This window comes from Eleginops maclovinus, chromosome 18, assembly GCF_036324505.1.
Source record: "Eleginops maclovinus isolate JMC-PN-2008 ecotype Puerto Natales chromosome 18, JC_Emac_rtc_rv5, whole genome shotgun sequence".
In the NCBI taxonomy this organism is placed as follows: Eukaryota; Metazoa; Chordata; class Actinopteri; order Perciformes; family Eleginopidae; genus Eleginops; species Eleginops maclovinus.
The window spans coordinates 26,569,899-26,590,954 of record NC_086366.1 but is presented as its reverse complement, the minus strand read 5'-3'; the positions used below and the strand labels follow the sequence as shown (position 1 = coordinate 26,590,954).

The following is a 21,056-nucleotide window of genomic DNA, read 5'->3' as shown; positions in this document are numbered from 1 at the left end:
ACCACGCGTGGAACTTCATCACACTGGTTTATTCAGAGGAGTGACTTTAAAGGGTGATTCTCTATTAAGGCCTTAATATCCAACACTGTGGAGATAAATTGATTAAAATTGAGAACTTGTCGGGAGGTTTTCCTTTAGGTCAACAGAAATGTAGAAATAACATTTTAATATTACTAGCACACCCTGTTGGTACGATTGTACCGTATTGGTGGTGTAAAGTACCAAAGTACATTTACTCAAGTACTGTACGTAAGTATAATTTTGATAGACTTTTGACTGTCCACTACAATTCAGAGGTAAATGGTGTACTTTTACTCCACTACATGTATTGAATCCCTTTAGTTTCTTTACAGATCTGGATTAATGATGGTAAATATGATCAGCCCTTAAATCAGACTTTAGTTCACCTGCAGTAAATCCAGCAGCTACCCTGCAGTATACAAAGCCATTCAAACTAGCTGCACCTTTACCAGCTCTGAGAACACTTTAATGATCAATAATTATAAAACATATCAGAGATATTATTCTGAAATGGACCAATCAGACAATGACTACTTTTACTGTCACTACTTTAAGTACATTTAGATGAGAGTACTTTCTACTTTCACTGGAGGAACATTTAGAATACTTTTACTGTGACAGAGTATTCCTACACTCTGGTACTTCTACTTTTGTTCATTATTCCAAAATGTGGTTGCAATCCACCCTGAAACTGCATAGTTAGGACCCATTAAGTGCATAAGGCACCATTTTAAAAGTGTACTATTTGAGTGTGTGATGAGCATGGAGCTGTTAAATATGTGACATTGTTTTACTTCTAAAGCTTCTTAAGTGGAGAATAAATTGACCTTCACTGCTCCTCCTCTGTCAGGGTCTCTGTTCAGAACATCATTTCAGAACAGAATAAAAAGAACCGAAATCCAACACCATGGACGACTTTTACAAAATCTGTATTAAAAAAAAAAAAGCACAATTTGCAAAGTGTAGTCTATGTTTTTTTACAATACCAGTGAAATTTACAAGAACAAGATGGAGCAGGAACAGTTGGATTTGGATGTTTGGCAAGATATGTCAATACTGCACTACACCAGCGTTCAAACAGAAAGGCGAGTCAATGACAATTACCCATTTGTCACATATTTCATAGCGCAGGCTGGTCAGTCAGTAGTGGTCAATGGGCCTCAGTCACCACACTATCGCTATGGAAACCAGTTGCTGGGGGGTTTCCCAACAAGCAAGACTATTCATGGAACTGTAAAATCCCCGAAAATAGCGGTCAAGATGGCGCAAGGCAAGGCACTGAACCCTGAACACAGCACTGAGCTGGCTACTTGTGAAGTAAATGAAAACTATTGGAAGCTCTGGAAATGGAGGTGAGAAGAAAATCTGGAGTGGTCTCAGCAGGAATTTCAATGAGAGCTTTTTTGATGTATCAAGCAGAAAGATCTTCTCATTACTTCTGATACGAATTATTTGATTTTTTCAGATATGTGAGATGACAAGAAGCATCATGGAAGTCTCTGCTCTCCGTCTCTAAAAGTCGTAGTGTCAACACCAGCATGCGGCAAGAAGTGTTTGTAAATGTTAAGGCAAGAAATCATGAACATGTACACAAACATACCCTCCAACACAAACACAGCAGTAGAATCTGGGCCGTGCAAGTGTAGTTACAGTCTACCCAACCATCCACCAGAACACATCAGGAATTTCACAGTGGTCATCAAAAGAGAAATGACTGAATGGGATAAACAGGACAAATATTTAGAAATATCAGAGTTTGTTTACACCTTGACCTACAAGCAGGTGGGACAAGGCAGAAAAAAACTCTTGCATAACACACTATAAAGGACATAAACATAACACAGGGCCAAGGTAGGAAATCTGAAAACAAAGGCGAAATGTTTGATGACAGAAGTTTCAATATTTAGAGGTTAAATTGAAATACTATGAGGAAAAGACAACATATATATATATAGAAATGTCAGAGTGGTCTGTGTCTTTGTGCCAAATGAGTACCTTAGTATAATAAGATATTGAGGTGAAAATTAGGCAGAGCCAAACAATTAAACATAGAAATCTAATCCTTTTTGTTCCTGAAGTAACCTCATTTTTTCATCTAAAAATAGTGAGCAAAATATTACTTTATTTCTCAAAAAATACACATTTTCCCCCTCATAATATACAGTTTGACCTTATTCTCAAAATGATTTGATTAATTTTTGTCTCAGTGGTTCTCATAGGCTGTCAAATATATAAATATGTCATCCTCTCAAAAAGAACAGCAGGAAGCTCGCCAGATCCCGTTACCAGCGTTCAGCAGATTTAAACTCTGAAATTTGAGTGATGAATCAATACGTCCAGATCTAATGGTCTAATTTGAGATGCTGTTATAAAATGAGAAAGTGTCATATCCTAGAATCCCAAATGCCATGCTGAATTCCCTTGAGCACCCTTAATTCAGTCAATCATCACTCCACACAGCTAAGCCATCACGTCTCTCATTAGAAACACGAAGCATGGCAGCAGGTTTCCTACTCTCTGAATCATTGACACGACGGAAAAACAGCTGAAATGTACAGCTATCCGGCCTGGGTACAAAACACCTACCAGGAATTTCTCTTCAGTGACAAACTGGAAAGAGATGATAAACCAACCTGCTCAGAGACCTGCTCATGTAAAAAGAATGCAGGTTTCAGGAAGTGGAAGCTACAAGAAGACACGAGTCCAGGCTACATGCCAGGGAGGTCTCACTAAGGTTTCAGGTGTAGTGACTTCTCTAATCATTGCTGTGCTTTGCAAGAATGATCCAAATTGTGAGAAAACAAGTTCTAGCTCGGAACACATCCTCTTTATCGTTATTTGCACAAGGCTTCACAGTCATTGGGCATGAGCACACTAAACGTGCGCTTTATCATTAGTGCATACCTTCAGCTGTATGTGTCGCAGTGTATGTAGGCTATGTGGAGTAGCTAATGACACCAGCGAGTGTGCGATGCCATCCTGATAATTGAACCCCCTCTCCTGTTTAGTTGCAACAGAATACAAAGAAGGAATGGAAACAGCACCAGAGAGGAGAATGTGTGGATGTGCATCTCTGTGCCCAACTACCTTCAGAGGGATGAATTATAGCAGAGCCTTATCAATGAAGCCGTCGTCTGTATAAGTGACAGTCCAATGCTACAAGGTACAGTGTGAAACAGGGCATTAAACCAGACCTGAAGTGTAATCCATTTCTGTTTAGTGTCCTCAGCCCGCTGGAATTTAAAACCATTTATTTTGCAGTGACTGATCTGGAAGTCCTCATGAGAGATGGTTTCCTTTCACTGCTGCAGAACTATGACCCCGGTCTGATTATTCTTTTAGCTCATGCATATGCGCATTTGTATTTCAGTTGTTGCTATAGTGTTCATATTGGATTTTCATGAAAGCTTTTTGGGCCTTAAGTACTCCTGTCATCTGCCCGATGGTCCACTGTCACAGAACACGAGGCACAGAGACTGAAATGCAAACAGAAGCATATCTTCACACTCTCTCTGTGCCGAGTACTAGAAGAGTTTCCTTTGCCGTTTATAAATAAAGCCCTCGCACTATGAGGTGATTCAAGAACGCTGTCAGATACCTTAACTAGGAAATCATTGTGAATTGATTGAATAGGATAACACGATGAGAGCACTGATCAGCAGCCGCTCTGCGTTTGTTAAAGGAGAGCAACGACTGTCAGAGGATGTGAACCACAGAATGAAAACAGCTCCAAACAAACGCAGACTGACTAAAAATTAGAGCATGAGGAAACCTCTTTCAGGTGAAATAGTTGGAAATGGAAAAGCCTATAAAATGTGTAAAGGTTGGTCAGGGGTGTAGAAATGAAGTCTAGTGTCTGAGTGCTAGAATCAACCGGAGTGCAGCTTCTATCTCTCGCCGACAGTGCTTCAAAAATCATCACATCTTTCTCTAAAATAACCCATGAAACAAATCATAATAATAATTATAATAAAACAATCATGAAAACGAGATAGCAAAACATCAAAACTGATATCTCTCTATGTTCATTGTACTTACACAGGAAAATAAGGAGGAAATAAGAGTAAAATCATTTGTTAAAAAACCACAACTCCAGTGTTTACCTTTTGACTTAGTGTATGTTTGCTTGTTTACAACAAAAAGCTAGTGTTTATATGGTTACTAAAAAGTCTGTGCGAGTCAGAAGAAGTCCTCCCTCAGTAGTAAGTTCTGGGTGTGATGAGGAGAGTGTCTGGGATCTGTCCGTGGTAGAAGTCCTTGAAGTGAGAGAAGTCATCTTCCAGAACCGTCAAATGTTGAGATTAAAAGGTCGCCCCGCCAATGCCTGAAATCAGCCATGGGCTCACGGCTCCTTCAAAGCATTCAATAGGTGTGCAAAACCCCCCCCTTCACACTTTAAATCCAGGTATGGTCCAAATGGAAGAATTAAGAACAGCCACAGGTGTTTTCCAGGTCTTCCATTAAAACAAAATGTTTAAATGGAATCTGATCCAAATCACTCGACAGGCAATTTGTGGCACTCTTTAAAACACTGTCATTAACAGTGTTGCCAACATGTTTACACACACACACACACACACACACACACACACACACACACACACACACACACACACACACACACACACACACACACACACACACACACACACACACACACACACACACACACACACACACACACACACACACACACACACACACACACACACACACACACACACACACACACACACACACACACACACACACACACACCACCTTATTGCCTCTTGGTGAAGGAGTACGCCCCTACAGTTGACAGTGATTCACATAAGGAAAAAAGAACACTCCTGCACACCCAGTTTACTCTCTGCAGCTCTCAGCCGTGGCCCCTGTCGCCCCCCTCTAGGTGCAGGAGTATTTTGTTCCATCTTAACCTGCACACGCTGCCCTCCAGAGTGTGTCACAGGTTTCATCTCATCCGGTTCTGCCTCATCAGAGGGACGATGCAGGAGGGGGGCCCCGCCTTGGTCAGGAACGGGTGTTTGAGAAGCTCACTGGCCGAGGACCTCTGAGCCGGGTCCCGCACTAACGTCTTGTCCAGGAAGCCTTTGAGCAGAGGGGAGACCTGGCAGGAGGAAAAAGTATTCAGAGCCATCCGATTCAGTCGGGTGTTTGTGACACAGCCTGGAGCCTTAGTTTAAACGAAGAAGTGATAGAGCTGTGAATCCAACCACACGTACACTACCGCTAAGATATCTCTAGAGATACCTGATGGTGCACACTATAAATACCAAACAAACAATAACTTCCTTTTTCTACTTCCTTTCTAGAATTTGGACTGAGGTGAGAAGGACAAATGACTTTTTTTTAGCTGGAAACCACCTTAATATATATACTGTATGTACAGTGGGGCAAAAAAGTATTTAGTCAGCCACCAATTGTGCAAGTTCTCCCATTTAAAAAGATGAGAGAGGCCTGTAATTTTTATCATAGGTATACCTCAACTATGAGAGACAGAATGAGAAAAAGAAATCCAGAAATCACATTGTAGGATTTTTAATGAATTTATTTTCAAATGATTGTGGAAAATAAGTATTTGGTCAATAACAAAAGTTCATCTCAATACTTTGTTATATACCCTTTGTTGGCAATGACAGAGGTCAAACGTTTTCTGTAAGTCTTCACAAGGTTTCACACACTGTTGCTGGTATTTTGGCCCATTCCTCCATGCAGATCTCCTCTAAAGCAGTGATGTTTTGGGGCTGTCACTGGGCAACACGGACTTTCAACTCCCTCCAAAGATTTTCTATGGGGTTGAGATCTGGAGACTGGCTAGGCCACTCCAGGACCTTGAAATGCTTCTTACGAAGCCAGTCCTTCGTTGCCCTGGCGGTGTGTTTGGGATCATTGTCATGCTGAAAGACCCAGCCACGCTTCATCTTCAGTGCCCTTGCTGATGGAAGGAGGTTTTCACTCAAAATCTCACGATACATGGCCCCATTCATTCTTTCCTTTACACGGATCAGTCGTCCTGGTCCCTTTGCAGAAAAACAGCCCCAAAGCCTGATGTTTCCACCCCCATGCTTCACAGTAGGTATGGTGTTCTTTGGATGCAACTCTGCATTCTTTCTCCTCCAAACACGACGAGTTGAGTTTTTACCAAAAAGTTCTATTTTGGTTTCATCTGACCATATGACATTCTCCCAATCCTCTTCTGGATCATCCAAATGCCCTCTAGCAAACTTCAGACGGGCCTGGACATGTACTGGCTTAAGCAGGGGGACACGTCTGGAACTGCAGGATTTAAGTCCCTGGCGGCGTAGTGTGTTACTGATGGTAGCCTCTGTTACTTTGGTCCCAGCTCTCTGCAGGTCATTCACTAGGTCCCCCCGTGTGGTTCTGGGATTTTTGCTCACCGTTCTTGTGATCATTTTGACCCCACGGGGTGAGATCTTGCGTGGAGCCCCAGATCGAGGGAGATTAGCAGTGGTCTTGTATGTCTTCCATTTTCTAATAATTGCTCCCACAGTTGATTTCTTCACACCAAGCTGCTTACCTATTGCAGATTCAGTTTTCCCAGCCTGGTGCAGGTCTACAATTTTGTCTCTGGTCTCCTTTGACAGCTCTTTGGTCTTGGCCATAGTGGAGTTTGGAGTATGACTGTTTGAGGTTGTGGACAGGTGTCTTTTATACTGATAACGAGTTCAAAAAGGTGCCATTAATACAGGTAACGAGTGGAGGACAGAGGAGCCTCTTAAAGAAGAAGTTACAGGTCTGTGAGAGCCAGAAATCTTGCTTGTTTGTAGGTGACCAAATACTTATTTTACAGAGGAATTTACCAATTAATTCTTTAAAAATCCTACAATGTGATTTCCTGCATTGTTTTTCTCATCTGTCTCATAGTTGAGTGTACCTATGATGAAAATTACAGGCCTCTCTCATCTTTTTAAATGGGAGAACTTGCACAATTGGTGGCTGACTAAATACTTTTTTGCCCCACTGTATGTACAGTATATATATATAATATCAATATTTATGTATGTGTCAGTTCTTGTCTGACTTTATATTAAATCATTTTGAGTAATGGAGTCTGCACGCATGCACACACACACAGCAAAGGAACCACATTTCTCCATCAGATATATTCCCATGTTAACCATTTCCTTTTCAATCCGGGTAACACCGAAAAATATAATTCAATTCCCTTGTGGAAAACTGTGTAGGCTGGTGTGACAACAATCACCTCCAACTCAATGTCAGCAAGACTAAGGAGCTGGTGGTGGACTTCAGGAGGAGCAAGAAGAGGTCTCTAACCCCCATCACCGTCAGGGGGGAGGAGGTGGAGGTGGTGAACATCTACAAGTTCCTGGGAGTGCACCTCAACAATAAACTGGACTGGAGTGACAACACTGATGCTCTCTTCAGGAAGGGACAGACTAAGCTGTTCTTCCTGAGGAGGCTCAGGTCCTTCAGCACAAGGCTGCTGCAGACGTTCTACCAGTCTGTGGGGGCCAGTGTGCTCTTCTTTGCAGGGGTCTGCTGGGGCTGGACAAGCTTGTGAGGAAGGCTAGCTCTGTAAAACTGGATAATCTTGAGGAGGTGGCGGAGGGCGAAGACGAGGAGGAGGCTGGACTGTATCCATAAGAACCCCTCCCAGCCCCTCCATGCAGACCTAGTGAAGATGAGGAACAGCACTACGCACCTCGGATCTTGGTCAGTTACCCTGTAACCCGTACTGTACATACATAAAACCTGCACTGTTTGTACAATGACCTCTGACCTGCAGACTTACATGTAAATATATTTAACAATTCGAGCCAAATATGTATATATATTAATTCAAATGATCAACGTTTACCTTGTTGTGATGTATTTTTTTACCTTCTTGTCTTTTTGTATCACTCTCACTTTGTTGCTTCTTTAAATCCTGAATGTCCCCATGGGGATAAATAAAGGTCCATCTTGTCTTAAATTCAGCAACAAACCTTAATCCTGGTCTTTCTAAATTGACTCAGTTAAAGCTGCATCTTTGGATATGCTTTTTTTGTACTCCTCCAAAGCGGATCACAAGACACTTCAACCCACACACGGGCAGCAAAAACAACTTCATTTCGAGTGGCTTTATGCTTTTGGAGCAAATTTGCACAAAGCTTTATTTAGCTGTCTTAGTGCTTTTGTTAATTAAACGTCACCAGACCTAAACACAGGTTATGATCCAACCGTGAAAAGTGTCTCTTATTATCCAACATTCGTGTAATTACACCATGATGTTGGTGCTCCACATAAATGGCTCTGTAGAATTAAGCATCTTTCTTGGTACCTTGTGCAGGTTCTTCAGTTTGGGAGGCAGGTTGTCTCGGATCATTTTCATGGCTTTGAGCGGCGGCTCGTTGAAGTACGGCGGCTCCCCGTCCACCATCTCTATCACCATGATACCCAGAGACCAGATATCCACCTGGACACAGTGGAGAGAGAGTCACCAAGAGGAGAGATGTATTTATGGTGATGTCTCGTCATGAACAGCAGTTAAACCCTGATGAGTGCAAGTGTTACCTCTGGTCCATAAGGCAGTCTGGATATGAGTTCTGGTGCCATCCAGTAGGGCGTTCCAACCAGAGACTTCCTTCTCTGCACTTCTTTAGACACCTGGGCACAGAAACCAAAGTCTGACAGCTTCACCTGGAGACAGAACAAGCCACACAAAGAAATGGTTTAAACCAGGGGTGTCAAACTCAAATACACAGTGGGCAAACATTTAAAATCTGGACAAAGTCGCCAGCCAACATTGATATTTATTGAAAAAATCTTACTCCAGATCTAACAATGAACCTTTTCATACGGACCAAAACAAGTTTTGCTTAAACATTGAATATGGAACAAGCAAAGCTTAATACTATCCAATAGATAACGTCATATCGCACACATGCAAGATCGAATAAAAAAAAAACCACATCAACGGCATTCATTTGTTAAATACAATTTAAATAAAAATCGTATGCCTCTATTTTTATTTGCAGCCTTCTGGTTTAAATTTCAACAGTAACCTTTTTTCCCACAGGCTAATAATAACTTTAAAAAATAAACCACAAGAAAAGCACAGAAAGATGTGCCCTACAGAGACGTTTGCATACTAATATTAAAAAACAAGCATGTAAACAACAAACATTAAAAGTCAGAACTATGTAAATTAACAGGCACCACTGGTGTCAATCAGCTCCATTTGGAGGTTGGTTGGTGCGTTTACCACGTCAACTGCAAACGGATTACTGAGCAGTTCAAACCTACATTTCTAGATATCAAAGTCGGCAAATCGCCGGGTACGCTGAGTATTTCAGCAAACTGTGCAAATGGGAACACGGCGGTAGAGATCTGCGTTATCATGGTTTGGCAGCGGGGAAAATGGCCCAGGTTTCCTTGCAGCATGTGATTCCCCCTCAGGCACAATTTAGTTTGAAAAGCCCTCACTGCAGCGTACATGTCAGTGATGATAGGCCCCCACCCCTGAAGCTGCAGGTTCAGCGCATCGAGATGACTCGTGATGTCAAACAGAAAGGCCAACTCACACAGAAACATTTGCTCCCGGAGCTCTGCTCTGTCTTTCCCTTTGCTTTCCAGAAAATGACATATTTCCTCACGCAGCTCGAAACATCTGTTCAGTACTTTTCCTCGGCTTAACCATCTCACCTCTGTGTGATACGGCACGTCTGCGTATTTCGATCCACACTCCTCCAGAAATGACTTGAACTGGCGGTGATTCAGGCCTTTGGCTCTTATAAAGTTAACTACTCGTGTTACTGTGGTCACAACATGTTCCGTCTTTAGGGCTTTGCCGAACAGCGATTCTTGATGTATGATGCAGTGATAAACAGTTAGCTCACCTGCACAGTTCTCCTCCCGCATCTTCTACCAAACCCTGCCCACCAGTCCACTCTTTTGACCGCACATCGCTGGCGCACCATCCGTCGTTAATCCCAAGAGTTTATCCAACGGCAGCTTCATTTCAGTTACACATTTGTAAACCACTTCAAAGATTTCCTGTCCTGTGGTTGTGCCATGCATTGATTTTAATCCCAAAAGTTCCTCCGTAACACACAGATTTGAGCCCACTCCACGGATGAAGACTGACAGCTGGGCAGTATCAGATGTGTCGCTGCTCTCATCCGCAGCAAGGGAGAATGCAACCAAAAATGTTCCCTTTTCCATCAGCTGGTCATATAGATTGGTGGCAAGGACCAGAGTTTGACACCCCAGGTTTAAACCAAACAGAATGACTGATGGAAATCAAGATTATTTTTCCAAGAAAGTATAAAACTTAATGACAAATCGTTTTTAGAATCAGAGCATACCTACCCTAAAAAACACAAGAAAATAGAATAAACTTTGGGTAGAGCTACAGAGAAAGAACCTCTCAGGAGGGACATGTTACTCAACAAGAAGACAACTTTTGTAGTTAAACAACAACTCCTTTATTGACGCTAGCCATAGTTCACTCCACGCTCCAAGCGCAACAACCAACAACTAACTTCCGGTTTATTTCACAATAAGAGCCCCTACTTCCTTCTACTATGTCAACTCTTATACAGGCATTTATATGTAGTTACATGAACATAATTAGAACTGTATGTAAATATAAGCATGTTAACAGGAAAGACATGCAATAGAAATTGTTTGTAAGAAATAGAATGTATAATGCATTATAGTATAAAAAGGATAACAAAATTATAGATAGATAAAACTACATGAAGCATGTCCAAATGGTCTAAAAGCATTTCTCAGCAGGAAACATTTGACTTTAGATTACATAAACATGAAGAAAAGTAATATAAAACATCTAAAAAAGGTGTGAAACAAATATTATGTGAGGCACAGCTTATGCTTCAATAGTCGAGGCGTTCCCTCAACGGTACCCCTCACTGATACCATCTGCAAATCTTTCTAGGAAAGTCTATGCATGGCTAGAAATATAAACAGAGAAGAAGCCTTTGATAATGCCAAAAGGGCCGACTGTGAGCCTCAGAAAGAGAAATGAAACAAACCTCTTGCAACACATAAACAATGACATCTCACACAGCCAAGACCCTGTAACAGTATGTCTGCCACTGATGGACTGAGCTTTAGCTTTGAATGTAACCCTGACATTATTACTAGAGTTAAACAGAACAGAGAGCTTATGTCTTAAAACTGTTTCTAAAGCCTTCCAGTTATCGCACAGCTGTGTCAGGTACACTGACCTACTGACGAGAAACACGTCAGGCTTGGTCGAGTCTGCTTCCCCTGCCTGTCAACAGTGCAGGCAGGGAATCAGACCCAACCTCACACTATCTCCCCACAGCAGCCTGCAGGAACCAGGTCACACAGAAATGCTTTTCTGTGATGCATCTCAAAGTATCTTCTAAGACTTTAACTAAGTTCAATGTTTACACATGAATTCACTACCAAAAGTGATATAAACATAAAGAAACATCAACTACTTTCTTAAACATTTAGGAAAGTATTTCAAGTTATTTTTGAAGACATTTGGTGCAAGCAGCCACCATACAAATACTGATGCTGTGTGCACAGGTGGAAAATACTCAACTGGATTGGAAACGTTTACATGTATGATGCAAAGTAAAAAATATAAAACAAGCCTTCCGATACCATGCAGAGTTATAAAGATCACGTTTATCACATGGATTATCACACGGATCACTTTGTCGGCTGCACATCTTGTCTGCAGGAGAATGAGCAACATGAAGCAGACCCTGCTGTCATTTTGTTTCTCACACGGGTTGACCACGCTGAAGAAGCCCTTCAGCGTCACAGAGGCCTGCACCACAGCTCATAAAGACACAAAGCCACAAACTCATCAGCTGTCATCAAAGTCACTGTGGTTAACACCTTAGGCCCTTTTAGTGTCAGATCTGTAACTTGCACAAACAACATACTATATGTTGGAGCAAGAGACTGAGACACAATCTGCCTCTTAACCTATATTAAACAAATTGATCAACAAACAAAAGATGTGGTACGCTTGACAGAAAATTAAGTATTTTGTTTACAACATTGGACATCATTGTGATCCAACAAATGTGGACAAGGTGCCAGTTTCACACAAGCTCTTACGACATGTAGCAGAAAACTTGCCACAACTTGTCGGCCTTGTTAAAATGTGTGGTTAAAAGCTCAACTCAGCAGAACCACTCATCCAGCATCTGACACACTGAGACAAGGTCTTGTGTATTGCTTGTGCACAACTGAGACACAGTGGTGGAAGAAGCATTTAGATATTTAGTATGCTATTGAAAATACTCCACTACAAGTTATAGACCTGCATTCAGAACCTTATTAAGTATGAGTCTGTAAGTATTATCTGCAAAATCACCTAGAATAGGTATTCATTGTGCAGGAAAATAGTTCCCTGTCAGTGTTTTATAATAATATATAATGTTTCTAGATTCATATTATTTGTTGTATATAGTAGGTTGGACTTTGTTGAACTCTTCATGAGTTTCTCATAAAAACAGCCCAGTTTTTTTAGCTTTGTGACAATACATTTTACAGCTGATCTGAGAGGCTTTTATTTAGATTAAAAAGCAGAAATATTTTCTCACCATATAAACTAACACATCTGGAGATATGTGTTTTTTTTACTCAAAAGGACGGGGAAGGAAAAGTCTGTAAACTAATTAAAGCTGTTAGATAAATGTAGGAGTAAAAAGTGCAACATTTACCTCAGAGAGGTGTCAAAGTATAAAACGGCATAACATGTACCTATAAGTACCAAGTACTTAATTGTATTCCGCTAAGCAACTTCCTTTTCCCTCTGGTCTAACCAGGTTGGTTTCATTTTCTACTGAAAGCAGAAACCTGCCTGTAAATTTTCAGGAAGTGAGCTGATATCAGCCCCAGTTTTGGTTAACTAAGACAACAGAGTAATGTATCTGATTCTTACAACAATTTGTGAGGCTAAAACATTTATCACAGCACGCATTTAACATATTTTCCCTTCATTTAAATGAAAACAATAAACGACTAATGTTATTTGTGACACCTGCACATGTCCCTCTATGACAAGTCGAGATATCTGAGAAGAAATGCTTTAATGCTGCAGTGTTGTGGTTTGACTGATAAATGTGGATGTGTGCTGCTACTGAACAGCATAAAGAACACACTTCTGCTCTCTGTCTGACTGGGTGGCTCATACACCGATCTTCTGCACTACTGCACTGAAAGGAAGGCTTTGACAGGTTTAATGAGTTTGAAATGCCTCTTAAGAGAACTAAGATGCAGTGTTATCCAGTGGGAAGTGTGTGGTACATACGCGGCCATCATGAGTGAGGAGGATGGAGTCACTCTTGATGTCTCTGTGGATCACACCCTGTGTGTGGAGGACAGACAGCGCCTTCAGGACAGACAGACACACCGTGGCAATCTGCTCCTCGTTCATCCTGCAGAGCCAACGACACCACACACACACAGATTTAGACTCTTCACACCCTTTTTATGCAGTTGAATCAGTTCTGTTTTATTAAGGTTCACTCTACAATCATTTCTGAAGCCATGTTAATGATCGGAAGCTCCAAGAGAAGAAAAACAAACTTAGAACCTAGAATGACAATCAAATAAATAATGTAAAATGACACACCGTGGGGGCAAGTAAATTCATATATCTACTCAAGTACAATTTTGATGTACTTGTGTTTGACTTTTTTCTTCTTTACTTACACGTGACAGTTTATTATTTTCAGACTATTTGAAAAACATGTTAAAAAAGATGATGATATATTATAATAGTATATGTTACACAGCAGTGATTAAAGGAGCTCCACCATTACCAGCTACAACAAGTGAATAGCATCATTTATTATCATCCTGAAATGGGCCTTACGTCAAATGAGGAGTTTCAATGATGGTAATTGAATTTAATTCTGATGAAAATACTTTTGTACTTTTACTTAAGTTAGAATGCATGACTTTTACAAGAAACAGAGTGTTTTTACACTGTAGTATTGCTCATTGGATTACTGCAGAACAAATAGAGCAACACTGCCCCCTTGTGGAACCCATGTTGTTGAATTGGGGATTTGGTAAGGGGAATTAGATTCATGGAAAGGCAGTATTAGTACAATAACAGGTAGAAATCATGTAAAATGCATTTGTTCTTATACAATGAAAAGGTCATAAAGAGTGGTTAAAAGCATAATAAAAACGTACAGGCATTAAAGGTTTCTTTCCCTCACCTGGTGTGTGTCACAATGTCAGTGAGAGCTCCTCCTTCCAGGAACTCCATGACGACCCAGAGCTCGTCTCCTACCAGGTAGCTGTTGTACATCTCCACCACATTGTCATGGTGATAGTCCCGCATGATCACCACCTGCAGTCACCACAGACACAGATGGAAACACGGTTAAGGTATATCTTTTTTCTGTTTATTTGATCAGAGCTGTTGTAGAGTTGCATTATTTTGGAAACGGTGTCCCTAATAAAGAAGACAAAATAGATTTAATCAGGAACATTTCTTAATCTGTTCAAATCAGTCACAGCCTTCACCAGATCATAAAGTCTTACCTCGTTGAAGAGGAGTTCTCTGCGCTGTTGTTTCCTCAGGTCCATCTTCTTCACAGCTACCAGCTTCCCGGTGGTCTTCACCGTGGCGATACAGACGATCCCAGTGGACCCCTCCCCTATCTTGATGTAGTGGTCCAGGTAGGTCCTGGGATCACCAGGATCCACCACCATCTGTAGCGCTGCTCTAAACTGCTCGTGAGAAACCCTCTGGGGCTCCCTCTGGGGCGAGCGGCCCTGGGGAGGAGCACCTGGTGCTGGGGGCCCAGATGGTGCTGGGGGTCGGGGGGCTGGAACACTTGGGTGAGGGGTGTGAGGGTGCTGGGTGGCCTCAGGGGTCAGGCTGGGATGGGATGTGTGATGAGGGTGTGGGTGGCTCACAGGGGGCTTGGAGCTGGAGGATCCTCGGGAGGAGCCACTGGAGGGCCCGTTCTGAGGAGAGTCATGGTGTCGAACAGGCTGTGAGAAAGAGACCACCATCACCAATAGATCACAGGCCGATAATAAGATAACAAGAATATCTACAGCAAATAAGCTTTTTAGCGTTGTTATTATATCAGAAAATATCAATACCACATTTGTACAGCAGGAAGGGGCAAGATGCATCCTCTGTTAGAGAATTGATTGATTTCACATTATATTTTGAAATATATTCATTTTGCCAGGAGAAAAAGCCTAGCAGAACTTTGTCTGTTCAAGACTAATATAGCAAATTAAATACCTGGAAAACCCAAGTAACTCGAATTTATGCAAAATACATGAACCGATCAAATGGGAGAAGCCTTCTGACGGATTTGCCTAATGACCAGTAAAGACCTTATACACAGAGATATCTGAGGGAATAGTTAGTGCAGTATAAATGATGTGGGAAGATCTTTGATTTACTGTTAATAGAAAACACCACAATCTTTAAGTGCATTTCCCTCTGAACTGTCTGAACAGTTTGCATTTGCTTTCATTGCATAATTCTGTAAAACAAAAAAAGCCCTAAACTTGCACTGCTTTAATTATCTCCCAAGCATCGCTGACCGCTGAACAAAGAGCAAGGTGATAAGAGCTATCATCCATCAGCTGTTAGCTCAATTTGCACTTGTCTGTCGTTTCTCTCTCAGTCAATAGCTTCCCTCCGGCCCGCTCTCACTCTGCCTGTCCTCTGTCCATGCTGCTGTCCCTACCTGTCCCGTCGGGCTGCGTCCACCCTCACTGTCCGTCCTGGGGTAGGTGTTAAACGGCCGTGTGTTCTGTTGTGTGGTCTTCATCACCCCATCTGATACTGGCAGGTTAGGTGTGCGGATGTTAGGACCAGAGAGAGGCCTTTTGTCCCTGGGAGACTGAGGGCTGCCATCCCGCACCATGTAGCTGGACTTTGGCCTTTGGTCACTTGGTTGAACCCCCTGAAATGATGAAGGGTTTTGTGGAGAGATGGATGGGTCATTAGTTAGATGTCAACTGTAAGGATATATCAATGTAAGATATACAAAGGTGAGCATGTTGGTCTGGAAGATTAAGAATGAGCCATCTGTAACCAGCAATAAAAGTGAAGCTGCAGCCCCACCTGGTCCCGGTCCCGATGCTCTCTGTCTCTGTGAGGTGGTGGAGGGGGCCCGGAGCCCGGTCTATCCCTGTGTGCACGGCTGGGCTCTTGGCCCCGGGGCTGCTGCTGAGGACGACCCTGACCTCCATCCTCCCACTGAGGAGGCCGGAGTGCACGCTGACCCTGGCGAAGGTCACCTCCACCCGGATGGAGGTCTGGTCTGGGTCGGTCTCTGAGAAGCAAAGAGATGCAGACATCTGAAACATGTGGAGTGATGCCTCATCAGGTGGTACTGACATCTGCTTTGGTCCCGTTTCCATCATTAAGATACGATGCAGTTTTACTCCGTACCTGTCTTGTCTGTCTGGGTGTGGGTGGTGTCTGTGGTGAGGATCTCCGTTCTCCTGCCCCCCTCCCCCTGAAGAGCCTGAGTCCTTGCGAGGATGGATGGGGGGGCTGCCTCGTCGCAAGGAGTTGGAGCGTGTCACAGACATGTCGTCAAACTCATCCAATAGCCATGTCAGAGAGCCGTCCACACCCAGCTTGCTGCCACGCACAATTGTCTGGAGACATTACAAAAAATGATGAGATTTGTGGGACGTGAACATGGCAGGCTGTCATATAAAACGCTTCTCCTCCCAATTAGCTGCTTTGGTAAAACCATTTATCTATTTAAAAGTGGTGAGAATGAGAGATTGGCACTATTATATGATTCTTCTCTAAGTATCAATGTCAATTTAGTGACAGAATACAATCAGTCATACAAAAGTTTACAGATAATAACTTCATTAAGTGCTACCAACTTTAGACTGTCTTGGGTAGCTTAACATCTGAATCTTCAGTTATAATGTAGAAGAAAGCATGAATGGGGATGAAAGATAATTGAATGACAACCATTTTCAATAACACGGTTGTTTCCATGTATTTTGAAATGTAATTTATCGGGTTTTGTCTAAACCAGGTAACAGGAGCGCTGCGCCCTCTTACTGTCATACCAAAATGCAGATTTTCCCCACTCAGTGATGCCAGAAAACAATATTTCTGTTCTTCAAAAACTGTATAATTGCTCCAGAAATATGAAAATTGTGTCATTTTTCAAAATACAGCTGGATCCACAAACTGAGAAAAACTACATTCTCAGTTGATTGTCATGACGGTTGTTTAGATCCCTTGCTTTTCCCACCTTGCGCGGCTCCACAGTTGTGATGACCGTCGCGTCGATGAAGGGTTTGGGCCTTTTGGCAGTGTCTTCGATGAGAGACTGCCATTGTCGCGGCAAGCCCACAAACTTCTGCTCCTGCTCGTCAAAGTCGGTATGTACGCGATGCTCAAAGTTTGATGGAGAGGAGATCTGGATCCGAGACTTTTTCTTTTTGGTGAACATGATGGCGGCTGTGGCAGCTGCAGCCTAGCATCAGACCGGCAGGAAGGAGAAAAGAGAGGAGGTTTAGCAGGGAAGACTGAGAAAGATCTAAATCTTGTGACATGCACTAAGACATACACAGCAATTTCAGAAATCACTCAATACTTGTTTGCAAAACTCACATCACCATTACAAAAAAAATGTGCTTGTGGTTTTGTGTGTAGTTAAGCAAATAAATGACAATCCAACTTGTTTATTTCAGCCCATGCACTAAGCTGTGTACTGGCATGAAGCAGATGTGACCTTTAACTGAAGCTCATCAGCAGGCCGAACAATAGGCTCACTGCTGGCCTCTAAATACTAATGACAGGACAACTGCTCCTGCTCCAGCATTTCCTAATGGGCATAACAATGTAACCAGCTTGAAGGGGGGTGACACCCAGCGGCAATATCAATTTGACATTTCCTTACAGCTTTTCTTCCCATCTCATGCTACTATGACTGTCACTCTGTGCAACTTCCCGTACACACTATTGTGTAAACATTAGACTGACTACAGTCCCGTTTGCTGTTGACAGTTCACTTGCTGTAACATACACCAGAAGCACACTTTATTCTGGACTTCATTCTCACAGAGGGAAAGTGGGAGGATGCCTCTGAGGATTTTTCCCAGCCCTTGTATCTTAACAAACTGCCTGGTGACATTTTCTTTTAAGGACAGCTTGATATTTGATGGCTGCAACAAGTCTGGTATTTAGTGCAAAGTGCTTTAAATATAAACTAGGGGGACCAAATATCAAGCACTCAAAATACTGCAGTTTAACATCCAACTGAATCCACACCGTGTGTCTTGCCAAAGACGACATTGTGACATGTCACTGTAGGAAAAGTACAACAATAACTGATATTGTTGGTATTGAATAGTTTTAAAATAACATCCGTACATTTCATACGATTGTTTCTATATTTCTGGGGGAGTGTGGGTAAAACATCTTGCAAAATAGGAAGGTTTGATCTTCAAAGTGAACATAAAAATGTCCAGTGTTGCACTCTGAAATGCACCTGTTTCTACTGCCAGACATTGTCAAGATGTATATCAATGACTGGAACAAATGCATCATCACGGCAGATTCTGCTGTTGTTGTGGTTGGCTTGAATAATAAACCTGCAGATGTAGGAAGACTTCTGAAATCCCAAACTATCCTGTTTAACACAGAGCACACTGCTCACCATTTTTAGCTTGAGTCTAAATCGTCTCCCACTCAGCCTTGCTGTTTGTCAGTGGGAATCAAAGGAGACACTCCCAGTAGTCAAACAGAGGCTGGATAGAGATCAGTGTGTTATGAGCAAAAGCAGGACCTGCTAGGCAGCTGGCCAGAGGGGCCAACAGGAGCGGAGGGGCCCATTCGAGTTCTGCCACAGCTTTCTCTTATTGTTTTCTCTATAAAATACTGTATCAAAGAACAGAAAACAGGGGGAGTCTAAAACAAGACCATGAATAGATGCACGGATGTGAGGACTAAAAAGGAGGATGGTGGGTGGATGAGCTGAGTAATAGGGGAATCTGGGCGGGTCATCAGTTAGAGGTCATGAATCATGCGGCAGAGCTCACAGTGTGCAGTTTTAATAAAGCCTTCTAACAGCAGGAGTGTTTGAAGTCAAGCGGGACCCGCCCAGGAACACACAGAAAAAAGTGAGTATCATAGCCGACAATGACGGCAACAACACAAAACTTCAACGCTCTGCTAAAAACAGCAATACAAAAATCAGGATTCAATGCTAATATGGATATTATCACACTTTATTTGGTTACTAAATGCACAGCAAGCAGGACAGTGTTTTATACTACTAATTTCTAACATTTTCACACACATTTAAGGGTTATGGTTGGAAGAAAAATGACACAGTTTATATCCTCAGGCATGGTGCATTTATCATAATTCTTAATTAGTAGCTTGAATTTTAAACGTTTATCTAATGCCATTGATTTGTAGTGAGAATGTACATCAACACGTGTTCCAGTGAGTTTCCTGTGATAGAGCACCCCCATCATTTGAACAAATGTTTCCGCCACGGTCATCCTTCAATGTTTGGTGAATAAAGCTACATTTCAGCACGTTGACCTCAATATATAGATATTTTTCTAATGAAATTAAATCTGATTTTTCACTGCCAATGTCTTCATATTTAAAAAGTGATTTGACATCATTCAAATGTCCATGCGCCATTACCACATTACAATTCATGTTCAGTTACTCCACCCTGTAACCAACTCTGGATTCTATAACCCTAGCAAAAGTATGTCATAACAGCAAGGTTACAACACTTGATGATAAATGCCTCTTTCCAGTCCTAATGAGTGTGGTGACAACAGAGCAGAGGGGTATAAATCACTGGGGAGGACTATCATTAGTGTTTGACTGAGACAGCGATACAGCCAATCAATGCATGTGAGCTCTGGGACAGATAGCAACTCCTGCCTTTTAGAAGGATACAACTAATGAACACTGGAATAGGTGGCAGGAGAAATCATTCTACCTACAGAGCACAAAAACATGAAGCAATATGTGCATGCACTTATGATTAGCTCTACAAATTGCAAGACATGTATAGTTAGAGCTGTCAGTTAATGTTTTGAGTTGTCATGTTTTATTGGAGCTTTAAACAAAGCGTAAATCAGTCATGTTGGTATGGAGAATTACACTGTGCGTCTCAGAGTCACAGACAGCGGTCTGGCTGGGGATCGTGGAGGATTGTTGCATTCAAGTTCATGGCTTCTTTCTGCATCTGGAGATATCTGCAACTCTTAGCTTGAGGAGTTGTGGGTGCAAAACAAGATTTTACTGCTGCTGTCAAGAGCCAAGGCAAGCCAATAAAGTTTAAATGTTACGTAGGCAAAGAGCTAAAAGATTACAGAGCTCTGACCTCAGAGCGTTTGTTTTCAGAGAGAACTTAGGTGGCACAGAGTTGATTGTTTGTAGTAGGAATAAACATAAAGAGTGGAGGGCTTTACATCTGGGTCTGCACTTCTGTAGACGATAGATGCACATAAATGCTAGGAATTCACAACATAAAAAAAGTGATAAAATGAGTTTTTATACAACCTTTTCAGCACACTATTAAAGATGAGAATGTAAAAAAGTGCACATTTTAAGATTATGAATAATGTCATCGGATATAAAATGTACTATTATTTATATGTCCAGCATCACAGAGGCCTTTTACAGATAGAGAGTGGGACAGGTGTTAGGGGAGCAAGTGATCCCCAGGGATTTAGCCAGGGAGAGTGATTTACAGCTGAAGCAGGTGTATGGTCAATCCCCCGACACAAACAGCCCCAAGGGCTCAGCCGACCACAACCCTCTCCATAACCCCGACACCATAAAACAGGAAGTGAAAACCACAGTGTCAGACAGGAAGATGAGAGCAACAGGTGTCTGCTCTTCCTGACTGTACCAAAATGTGTTCTATGGACTGTTCAAAAGCAAAGAAAGACTGAGTTAACAAATGGCTCACACAGCAAAAGACTCAAACAATGTCCTCACAAATTACCCAATTTTTCCACAAGGTTGAGTAGCTCCCTGTATGTTCAATTGCAGACTTCAA

The 21,056-nt window shown here is 42.0% G+C and overlaps 1 protein-coding gene across 1 annotated transcript in view; it reads right to left on the bottom strand.

Moving 5' to 3' along the window:
- Nucleotides 1-933: 933 nt before the first annotated feature.
- The window catches only part of pak4 (p21 protein (Cdc42/Rac)-activated kinase 4), a 32,894-nt gene continuing 12,771 nt past the window's right edge, over nucleotides 934-21,056 (bottom strand). Inside the window, exons 2-11 of the mRNA XM_063907002.1 lie at nucleotides 17,271-17,495; nucleotides 16,439-16,650; nucleotides 16,109-16,319; nucleotides 15,729-15,947; nucleotides 14,557-15,012; nucleotides 14,229-14,362; nucleotides 13,310-13,436; nucleotides 8,560-8,685; nucleotides 8,327-8,461; nucleotides 934-5,131 (exon numbers count right to left, since the gene is read on the bottom strand). Coding sequence (XP_063763072.1) covers nucleotides 4,976-5,131; nucleotides 8,327-8,461; nucleotides 8,560-8,685; nucleotides 13,310-13,436; nucleotides 14,229-14,362; nucleotides 14,557-15,012; nucleotides 15,729-15,947; nucleotides 16,109-16,319; nucleotides 16,439-16,650; nucleotides 17,271-17,471 — 1,977 coding nt within the window. The 5' untranslated portion in view covers nucleotides 17,472-17,495 and the 3' untranslated portion in view covers nucleotides 934-4,975. The remainder of the gene's footprint in view (nucleotides 5,132-8,326; nucleotides 8,462-8,559; nucleotides 8,686-13,309; nucleotides 13,437-14,228; nucleotides 14,363-14,556; nucleotides 15,013-15,728; nucleotides 15,948-16,108; nucleotides 16,320-16,438; nucleotides 16,651-17,270; nucleotides 17,496-21,056) is intronic.